This window comes from Phlebotomus papatasi, chromosome 2, assembly GCF_024763615.1.
Source record: "Phlebotomus papatasi isolate M1 chromosome 2, Ppap_2.1, whole genome shotgun sequence".
NCBI classification, from domain to species: domain Eukaryota; kingdom Metazoa; phylum Arthropoda; class Insecta; order Diptera; family Psychodidae; genus Phlebotomus; species Phlebotomus papatasi.
This window is the reverse complement of record NC_077223.1, coordinates 97,073,142-97,084,480: the sequence shown is the minus strand read 5'-3', so window position 1 is coordinate 97,084,480 and position 11,339 is coordinate 97,073,142. Positions and strand designations below refer to the sequence as shown.

General features: G+C 32.2%; 1 protein-coding gene across 1 annotated transcript; it reads left to right on the top strand.

Annotated features, from left to right (window-relative positions):
- Positions 1-272: 272 nt before the first annotated feature.
- On the top strand, positions 273-6,109 carry LOC129801096 (lipase 3-like). The gene is made up of 3 exons (XM_055845857.1): positions 273-350; positions 3,869-4,585; positions 4,653-6,109. The coding sequence occupies exons 1-3, from the start codon at positions 273-275 to the stop codon at positions 5,034-5,036; spliced, it is 1,179 nt and encodes a 392-aa protein (XP_055701832.1). The 3' UTR covers positions 5,037-6,109.
- Positions 6,110-11,339: the final 5,230 nt, after the last annotated feature.

The following is an 11,339-nucleotide window of genomic DNA, read 5'->3' as shown; positions in this document are numbered from 1 at the left end:
TTATTTGTAAGCTCCAATTCAAAGAGAATAAATAATGAAGTTTTACTCACAATGCCAAAGATAAATCCAAGTTCAATAATGTCCTTTGTATTCAACTATCAAAGGATTTATCATTTGAATTTATAATTTTATTTTAATAAAGGTTTAGCTATATCGTAGTCAATATAATATGTACTGACAGATATGATATAATTAAAAAAAACTTCTGATTAAAGTGAAAAGAAATACACGTATTTAGTAATCTGAAACAACTATTGTCACGATTGACTGAAATGTGGATATACACAAATGAATTGTATATGCTTGCCACATATGCAGCAGACGTGGTGATTATCATTGAAGCACACAATGTAAAAATATTTTGTGATTATTGCACTTAATTCTATGGACTTGTATATAGCATAGCTTTTATGTATTATCCTTTTTTATCATCAGGAGTTGCATATGAGTATCTCGGTGTCATATTAAAGAGGAAGATAATTCACATAAAGTTAACAAACTATTGTTTGATAGGTGAATCAATAGCAGATGCAATGTTGATTAAATCATACAGAGTATGTTGTTTACAATGTTCAATGCATTAATTGTCGTTCAAACATGGAAAATTGTGGGCATATGTTCTCTTCATGTCGTGCAGAACGTATTTTTCAGCACCTCTACGATGGCAAAATGGATAATTTTTTTCTCGTCATGAAAGTGGAACACCGTGGGAGCTTTTTTGCATTCGCTCTCACGAAATAACTAAAAAATTCTGCTGGGTGCCCGCAGAATAGTCATAGTCAAATGGGCTGACTACAGAGCTGGGCGAGAAATAATGTAGTACAGACCCAGATACACGTATGCATATTTTATGGGGATACCACTGGGAATATGGGGGTGGTTGAGGGTGGATGACAGTGTCACTATAGAAACGATGAGATGTTTTCCAATTCATTGCGTTTGATGAATATTCAATAGGACTTCACAGCTTCCTCCTCTCGTCTCCCACCATTCACTTGCGGATGGGTGGCCATAGAGAGAGATGAGCCTTCCTAGGGATAACCATCCTAGAAGAGAAAACACAGGGTTGCTGACAAAAACTTCAATAAAATTTGAAATCAAAGTCTTTTATCTTCAATTGATAAATTTTTCCATAATTAATGAGCTGGATGACAAAATTGAATATATAAATTTTGTATTATGATAACATTATTTCATAGTCATATAGGTTTTAAAAAGTTGTAAAGAGTTAGGGGAAGTGTGCCAAATTTCGGTCAGCTTCTAAATTCGGCCACTTTGGGTGTAATTTCGGCTATGCAAATAAATTAATTAAAATTATGTATGTAATCTTCGAATAGTCAATGAATTCATTTTGCTTTTAAATATTTATTCATTTTAGGATGTATTAACACAAAGACCGTTAAATTTTAGGTATACTTTGTATTTAAATTGCGTTGTAAAAAGTTAGTGTGGAAAGAGTCTTACAAAAAATGTGACAGATCGATTGTGTTTCTAGCAGTCTTGTGATTTGTGGTGAAGTGCAGAAGATTTTCCTTCGGTGTTTTTCATGAAAATTGATTAGTTTTCTTTAAAGATTGTTTCTGTTTATGTTAATACTGAATCAATCTTTAAACTTCGGGTAAAATTTCAAAGCCGGATTTTGTGTTATGTGCGAATTTCTAAATTAACTGAATTTTAAATGAAATTGAATTAATTGAAGTGACTTGAAAATTGAAAATTAATTTTTTTGCAGAAATAAATTTAAGCAGACTGCTTAACATCTACCTCATATTTATAGCATTTTTAAATAAATATTTGCGATAATGTATGATAGTCGTGCGTCATTGTCTCTTTGGCTAAATAAACTCTTTCCGAGGCTCCATCTGGTTCTTTGAACAATATTTGCTTTTTTTGTGGCGAGGTTTTATAAGGGGCGAGAATACACCTAACCAACCTTCTCTATAAATTCCAGTTCTTGCGACAAGGAATCGTGCTGAGCAAACTTATCTCGATGATTGGAATATATAAAAGTAAAACACAACGCAATTCTGTCCCATTAAAATTCAACTATCGATCGAAATTGCTCGTACTCTGAGTTTTAAGAATTTTGAAAATTTTTGTGAAGTAAAACCAACTACTATAAATTCCACTGAAGATCACCGGAGGTATCCTTATACTATCTATCACGACAGATCAATATACAATTGTAAGTTTGTCTAATTTTCTAGTGGTATTTAGTGGTATTCCGGTATTCCAAAATTTGAGCAGTAAAATGAAAATTAACAATATATGATTGTAATTGCTATGTTGTATTCTCAGATAAGATAGTGAAAAGAAAATATAATAACCTCTGACATTTAGAATTTATTTAGTAGACTTTCTTGTGACAGTTGTACACCTTCTTGAGAAAATGTTGCTGTTTCCTGTTATGTTAATTGTGGCGGCCTTTAGTTGCGTTGGAAGCCAGACTGAAACTGTGTTGAATAACAAGGAATTTCCAAGAACGGTAAAATCCTCGTGTGATCTGTAGGGTAAGTGTGCCAAATTTCGGCATAGTTGCATATAAGCACCGAAGTCCTAAGCAGGGGCCTCTCGACATTTCATTTTTCCATACGTTTTTGCATAGATGAACTGAAGACTAATGGCAAGTTTTTTCTTAAAGAGAATTGACTTATCAGTGTGATATATTTCGAAATTGTGCATTAAAGGCTATTTAAAAATATATATTTCGTAATGTTCGCCGAAATAATACAAGTACCACAAGTTTATTAGTTTAAGTCGCGGTGGAATGCAGCAAAATTTTTACAAGGAAAAGCGTAAAATAGCTTCACTTTTTATTAAGCTTGATGAGCCCTGTCCTAAGTTTGAAATGCAATATTTTTAATTCATATTGATATATTTGTTACTTCCTTTTCGGGAGGGTTGTGTGGAACCTTAAAAACTATTTTATAATCTTTGTTTTTTCTAAATCACTTGCTAAATTATTGAAAAATTAATAAAAATATGGACATTGCTTTGGGTAGTATTCCGGCCGCTTTGTGTGAAATTCCGGCCACCTTTCTTCTGACCACCTTTTGTGACGCAATGAATAGAAAATTTCAAAACGTCAAACAGAACGAGTTTAATATTTAGTTTAATACGTTTATATGACCCACAAGCCCTGAGATCTTCTGTGTAATTTGTCCTGAAAACCTGAAGAGTAGCATCTCAAATTTACGCGCAGATACCCATAGCAATTCGCCTTTCCTGAACTCTTCCAGTGCCTTTTCCACATCATCTTTTTCATAGAAGCGATGGTTTTTTTCTCTGGACATTGTAGAACTCTGAAATTGTAAAGAAAACATAAAATGAATAAGAAATTAAGGAAAGCAAAAAATGTTGCCGGAATAGGCAACGCTACATCACCGGAGAGACGCTCACAAAATACATACTTTTTTACGCTAAATACAGGATCCAGCTGGGAAATTTTACCCGAAATTTAAAGATTGATTCAGTATTAACATAAACAGAAACCATTTTTAAAGAAAACTAATCAATTTTCATGAAAAACACCGAAGGAAAACCTTCTGCACTTCACCACAAATCACAAGACTGCTAGAAACACAATCGATCTGTCACATTTTTTGTAAGACTCTTTCCACACTGAGTTTTTTCAACGCAATTTAAATTGAAATTATACCTAAAATTTAACGGTCTTTGTGTTAATACATCCTAAAATGAATAAATATGAATTCATTGACTATTCGAAGATTACATACAAAATTTTAATTAATTTATTTTCACGGCCGAAATTACAATCAAAGTGGCCAGAATTAGAGGCTGGCCGTAATTTGGCACACTTCCCCTATATGAATGTAGTCAGAAATGATTTTAATAATTTTTTCATTAGCCGGAGATGATCAGCGCGACTGGTTACCCCGTGGAATCTCATGTGGTTAGAACTGAAGATGGATATATATTAACAATGCATCGTATACCTCATGGAAAAGTTCCCGATAGCACAAAAAGGCCCGTTGTATTTCTATTTCACGGACTTATGTGTTCTTCGGCAGACTTTGTTGTCATCGGACCTGAACGCGCCTTGGCATATCAACTTGTTGATCGAGGATACGATGTTTGGATGGGAAATGCCAGAGGAAATACCTATTCCAGAAACCATGAAACCCTTGATCCCGATTCAGCAGAATTTTGGGATTTCAGTTGGCATGAGATAGGAATATATGATTTGAAGGCAATGCTGGACTACGTTTTGTCTAATACAGGCTCAGAAAAACTTCATTACATTGGCCATTCTCAAGGATCAACTACTATATTCGTTATGCTTTCTATCCTAACCGACTATAACAACTACTTCTATTCAGTTTCTGCTTTGTCCCCCTTGGCGTATATGTATCATTCTAAAAGTCCTGTCATGCGTGCTATAGCACTATCAGAGCTTCCTGTGGAAGTAATGTCCAGTATTTTGGGATATAATGAATTTTTGCCAAGCGATGAATTTACACAAACAACGGCCGCTATATTATGTATGAATGATCAACCACTTCAGGAGGTTTGTGCTAATATACTTTTCCTTCTTGCTGGTTATGATTCTGAGCAACTTAATCGAGTAAGTATCATAATATCATAAGACATTTGTTTTCATTCTTATGGCATGCAAACGTTGTTCTCTTTAGACTGAACTACCAGCTATACTGGCAAATACACCTGCTGGGGCATCAACTAAACAAATCCTGCACTATAGCCAAAGTGTATATAGTAACAACTTCCGGCAATACGACTATGGACCAGTAACAAATTTGATCGAATATGGAACACTAACTCCACCAGACTATGCTCTTGATCAAATCACTGCTCCTGTTGGTCTATTCTATAGTCAGAACGACTGGGTAGCTGATGTTAAAGACGTTGAGCAGTTACATTCTAGACTACCTAACGTAGTTAAATATTATAATGTGCCTTTCCCAAAATTCAATCACCTTGATTTCACTTATGCTATCGATGTTATACCTTTGTTGTACGATGAATTAATCAATTTTCTTGACAGCCGCACAAACTGAGTGCTGCAAAATTAACAAGTAAGGGAAACTGGGGTACCACCAAACACTGCGATTTTTTAGTCGGATATTCGACCTCAGAGGATAAGACCTACAGGAATTTATAGGCACTATAGAGATGCTTGTCTACTGAAGGAATGGTCGAGATAGTCCAAGTAGTTTAGAAATAAAAATTAGTGTTTGGTGGTACCCCGTGTTTGGTGGTGCCTCAGTTTCCCCTAATGGTTTTTGATGGTTTGTTGCATTAACTATAGTAAGGCGGGGTAACTGGATCGTTTTCCGAAGACTGTTACTTAAACGCTAGTTTCTGGACTGATGAAATTCTTTTTTACTTCTTCTAAATCCATAGAATTATTCACTATTTCATTCAGAAACATAATATAAAAAAAATTATCAAAAATATTAAAGAAAATTTATAAAATAATGATAATACTGAAATAAGTCAGTATGCATCAACTGGGTCGCCTTTTCGCTAATTCACTTTTAATTAAACCTTTGGATTTAAAGTACTTTTTCTACAAGGAAAAAACAATATCTGTTTTCAATCAACCAATTGTCATTAGCGAAAATATCACAGCTAGAAAATTTTTAGTCAAGAACCCAGCTGGAATAAGATTGAAATGAGTCGATTACACTACCTTATTTAATGGATAAAAATATTTTTTTTTCTTTTTCTCAAACTTAAATACAGTGGGTGTCAAAAGTTTATTGCCTCATGTATGTTCGGGAAACCAGGTGCAAAAAATGATAAAAAAAATTACTTTTTAAAATTCTTCTTTTTGCAAACTAGTAGCCTGTTATCCGTAGATCATATTTATATATTTCGAAAAAAATATTGCATTTTATTTCATATAAAAAATTATTGTTTTACAAAAGTTGTTCATTTTTGAAAAATCAAAAGTTTGTTGCCTCATTTGAAAAGTTACTCAAAAGGGTCAAAAACATGCAACTAACTTAAAATAAACCTACCATATTTTGAGTTTATGTCATTTGAGAGGCCAATGGTGCGTTTGGACATTTCTAAAGTTGTATATGATAAATACATGTGTTTAAAAGTGATAATAAATAACAAGAAATAATCTGTTTTTTGATAATTTATAATTTAGGTTAAAAATGGCAAATTACAAAAAGTTAAAAGGTGGGAAATCATCCAGTGATACTGCCGGAATGAATCTGCGTCGTTAATTGCCAAATTTTATGAAAAATTATACATAAAATTTTCAAATATTATATTAATGAGGTACGAGTACATCTGAAAAACGCTACTGGCAGACATAGGGTATCGACTCAGAGGGGTGATAACAGCATTGTAAGTATCTCTTATAGTGACCCAATGATGTCTGCTTCATAAATTAAAAGATAGTTGGTTACTGAAGGAACACAGGTCCCTACAGTTACAAAAACGAGCTCATATTGAAAGAAAATGGTAAGAATATTTGGGTGGCTGTCAATATTCCATTGGTAAGCAAGACCAATCTGATTAAAAAGTTGTAAATTTACTTGAAACATGTTAAACTAGTAAAACTACAATATTTTATCCAGATTAAACTAGCTAACCAATGGAATATTGAGAGCCACCCAAACATTCTTACCATTTTCTTTCAAAATGTGCTGGTTTTTGTAACTTTAGGGGCCTGTGTTCCTTCAGTAACCAACTATCTTTTAATTTATGAAGCAGACATCATTGGGTCACTATCAGAGATACTTACAATGCTGTTATCACCCCTCTGAGTCGATACCCTATGTCTGCCAGTAGCGTTTTTCAAATGTACTCGTACCTCATTAATATAATATTTGAATATTTTATGTCTAACATTTCGTAATTTTCTATTAAATTTGGCAATTAACGACGCAGATTAATTTCGGCAGTATCTCTGGACGATTTCCCACCTTTCAACTTTTTGTAATTTGTCATTTTTAACCTAAATTATAAATTATCAAAAAACAGATTATTTCTTGTTTTCTATAATCACTTTCATATACATATATTTACCATTGACAACTTTAAAAATGTACAAACCCACCATTTACCTCTCAAATGACATAAACCCAAAATGTAACCGGTTTACATTAAGTTGGTTGCATGTTTTGATCATTTCAAATTAGTTTTTTTAAATGAGGCAACAAACTTTTGATTTTTCAAAAATGACCAACTTTTGGAAAACAATTATTTTTGATATGAAATAAAATTAATTATTTTTTTTGAAAAATATAAATAATATCTACGGATTACAGGGAACTCATCTGCAAAAAGCAAAATTTGTAAAAGTAATTTTTTCTATAATTTTTTTCACTTGATTTCTCAAACATGCATTAGGCAACAAACTATTGACACCCACTGTAGTTATATTATGTTACTGTAGTGACTATATTACGGAAATAAAAATAAAAATATTATTTTAAGTGGATTAGTCATAATCGATCCAGATAGCGAAGCGCCCGGATTATCACATTTGACTATATGATTCTCTGACAATCACAGCTATATTTTTTTGTACATTTTATTAGTTGAAAAGAAAATTTTAAAAAATTGAAACGACATAATAAATTTTTATTACGTAAAAATAGTAAAATATTCATGTAGAAAGAAAATTAAAAAAAAATTGTAAACCGCTACTTTAATACATCAGACATAGTTTGAGGTAAGATCTAATCAATTTTATGCAACTTACTAACCAAAATATAATATTTTACTGACCAAAAATGTTTATCAAGTATGTAGTAAGATCCCTTAAAACTTCTCATGAAATCAAATTGAAGAAAATAAAAATTTTGCAGTATAAAATTCACATCGGTATTCCATGTAGGGAAGGGTAAAGCTATTTAAAGTATGCAAAACCTTCGAAAATATAAAGTTTTGGTATATTTAATTCCAAAATCGGAAATATGCTGTTAATTTTTAGATAGGCATTACGCAGCCAAAAATTAACTGAACTTATCTATCTCTAATACGGTTTGTAAACATTTGCCAAAGATGTCTAAAACTTCAGCCGGCTGAAACTACCCTGTCCCTCACTATCAAATGATCTCGTTCAAATACTATTTTTATCATTTCTGTAAAGATTTTTGAACACTGAAAATGTATAGTTCTTTCCTTTTGTTTTATTGCTGTAAGTTCAAATATAACAAGAGTTGTTACAGACCTCCACCGCCCCCATCAGAATATGCTGGAGCACCATTCATTGCTAGTCTCCGGAAGTGAGCCCCGAATTCCCTATTCCAAAAGAGTCACGAATCTGGTGTCCTGCTGGAGTTCCTGGATCTGGAGTCCGGTCCATTTGGATGTAGTAAGGGTCGGGGTACAGTGGGTTGGGGTGTAGAGACGGATGGGACTGATCATTAGAAAGATCTTGCTCTCAGATACAATATATTCTAAAATTTCAGCGAAATCCCTTCATAAACACAAAAAATGCAGACCGGGAAAGACATTTTTGATTATAGCTCGGGTCAGGGAACATCGAGGGAGGAGTGCGACCCACCGTTGGAAAGGTCTCGACCTCAGCTACAACATACTAAAATTTAAAGAAAAAGCATCGTCTGAGATTCTTTACAATCTCATTTTCTTCAAAATTGAATTATATTACTCCTGAGGTGTATTTTTTAGGCAATGTTTTGAGAGATTTACAAATCGGTTCAAATCCGACACATTATTCTATTCACTCTAAAATGGAAATAGTTCAAAATTCACACAATTTTTATCTAGTCCCGAGAGGGAGAATTTTTATCTACTCCAAAAAGTTTTATATCCTTTATATAGTCTCCAATATATACTACACAAAACATACGCTATTTAAATAATCTAAATTGGATTAAAAATTTTCAGCGAGATACACAACATAATTTGGACGTAGAAAGACTAAATTTAATTTCCTGCCTACGGATTAATCGGAAATATTCGTGCCTGTGTCAAATTACACAGAATTAGTGTGGAAAAAGTTTTTACGTGAAAAAAATGAACCAATGCAAATGGCATTTTAACAAATGTATCTCGCTTTTGCTCGAATACTGCATAAATTTCAGCATTTCGACAGGCAACCCAATTGGTGAAGTTGTACAATGAACAACAGGAAATTGCCTTTTCGAGAGGCTCACCCTCAAAATATTCCTGAATATTTATAGTTTGGATATAGTAAATTGCAATCACAGTTGAATTTTCATGCTCAATGCTTATATCACAGAGAAAAATTACCCTCTAGATTCAAGAAAAAAATACTCTAAATAAGGCTTCGATTTTGCTCCAAGCAATTTTTTGCTTAAATTTTGCTTAAATTAAGAAAAAATTTCTATAAGAGCATTTTCTTAAATTTTAGAGTACGATGGTTTTGAAATTCAGTATCTTTGAATCTAGACTCTTTTACTCTTAAATTTAGAGAAAAATAGTTTTGAATTTGTAGCAAAAATGGTTTTGATTTTAGAGTATCATGGTTTTGATTTTAGAGTATTGTGGTTTTGACTTTAGAGTATTGTGGTTTTGATTTTAGAAACTTATGGGTTTGATTTTAGAAACTTATGGGTTTGATTTTAGAGTATCATGGTTTTGATTTTAGAAACTTATGGGTTTGATTTTAGAAACTTATGGGTTTGATTTTAGAAACTTATGGGTTTGATTTTAGAAACTTATGGGTTTGATTTTAGAAACTTATGGGTTTGATTTTAGAAACTTATGGTTTTGATTTTAGAGTATTGTGGTTTTAATTTTAGAGTATTGTGGTTTTGATTTTAGAGTATTGTGGTTTTGATTTTAGAAACTTATGGTTTTGATTTTAGAGTATTGTGGTTTTAATTTTAGAGACTTATGGGTTTGATTTTAGAAACTTATGGTTTTGATTTTAGAGTATTGTGGTTTTGATTTTAGAAACTTATGGGTTTGATTTTAGAAACTTATGGTTTTGATTTTAGAGTATCATGGTTTTGATTTTAGAAACTTATGGGTTTGATTTTAGAAACTTATGGTTTTGATTTTAGAGTATCATGGTTTTGATTTTAGAGTACCATGGTTTTGATTTTAGAGTACCATGGTTTTGATTTTAGAGTACCATGGTTTTGATTTTAGAGTACCATGGTTTTGATTTTAGAGTACCATGGTTTTGATTTTGGAGTGTTTGCTGTGTTGATTGTCGAGTTTTGCTGGTTCTGAAAGTAGAGTATTCTGAGGTTTTGAATCAAGGCAATTTGAGGTTTTTTTGTGAATGTTATATATTTCATTCTTTACCTTTTTCCACGTGATGCATATGATGCGCGTGTATTCACTTCCATGAAACTCTCATATGCATCTTTCATTTCAATTTTCTATATGAACTTTGCCAATCGGAATTTACCTCCACTGAAGTATGTTGCTTAATCTGAAATATTTAAGAGTATAATGGTTTTGATTTTAGAGTATCAAGGCTTAGAACCTCTCATAGTCTCTCTTATTTCGATATTTTATATAAACTTTTCCAATCGGAATTCATCTCCACTGAAGTATGTTGCTTAATCTGAAATATTTAAGACTAATATGGTTTTGATTTTAGAGTATTATTGTCTTGCTTTTAGAGTACTTTGGTTTTGATGTTGGTCTATTGTGGTTTTGAATTCTTTTAGAGTATTGGGGATTTGATTTTAGACTATTGTGGTGATGATTCTACAGCATTGTGGTTTTGATTTTAGAGTATCGTGGTTTTGATTTTAGAGCATTGTGGTTTTGATTTTAGAGTATCATGGTTTTGCTTTTAGAAACTTATGGTTTTAATTTTAGAAACTTATGGGTTTGATTTTAGAAACTTATGGTTCTGATTTTAGAGTATTGTGGTTTTGATTTTAGAGTATCGTGGTTTTGATTTTAGAGTAACATGGTTTTGATTTTAGAGTACCATGGTTTTGATTTTAGAGTATCATGGTTTTGATTTTAGAAACTTATGGGTTTGATTTTAGAAACTTATGGTTTTGATTTTAGAGTATTGCGGTTTTGATTTCAGAGTATCGTGGTTTTGATTTTAGAGTATCGTGGTTTTGATTTTAGAGTACCATGGTTTTGATTTTAGAGTACCATGGTTTTGATTTTAGAGTATCATGGTTTTGCTTTTAGAAACTTATGGGTTTGATTTTAGAGTATTGTGGTTTTGATTTTAGAGTATCGTGGTTTTGATTTTAGAGTATTGTGGTTTTGATTTCAGAGTATCGTGGTTTTGATTTTAGAGTATTGATTTTAGTCGTGGTTTTGATTTTGAAACTTATGGGTTTGATTTTAGAGTATCATGGTTTTGATTTTAGAGTATTGTGGTTTTGATAGAAACTTTGGGTTTGATTTTAGAAACTTATGGTTTT

Coding starts and splice junctions, on each gene's coding strand:
- LOC129801096 (XM_055845857.1), top strand. CDS start 273: ATGTGGATATACACAAATGAATTGTATATGCTTGCCACATATGCAGCA. Junction 351..3,868: donor TTATCATTGAAGCACACAAT/GTAAAAATATTT, acceptor TTTTTTCATTAG/CCGGAGATGATCAGCGCGAC. Junction 4,586..4,652: donor ATTCTGAGCAACTTAATCGA/GTAAGTATCATA, acceptor TGTTCTCTTTAG/ACTGAACTACCAGCTATACT.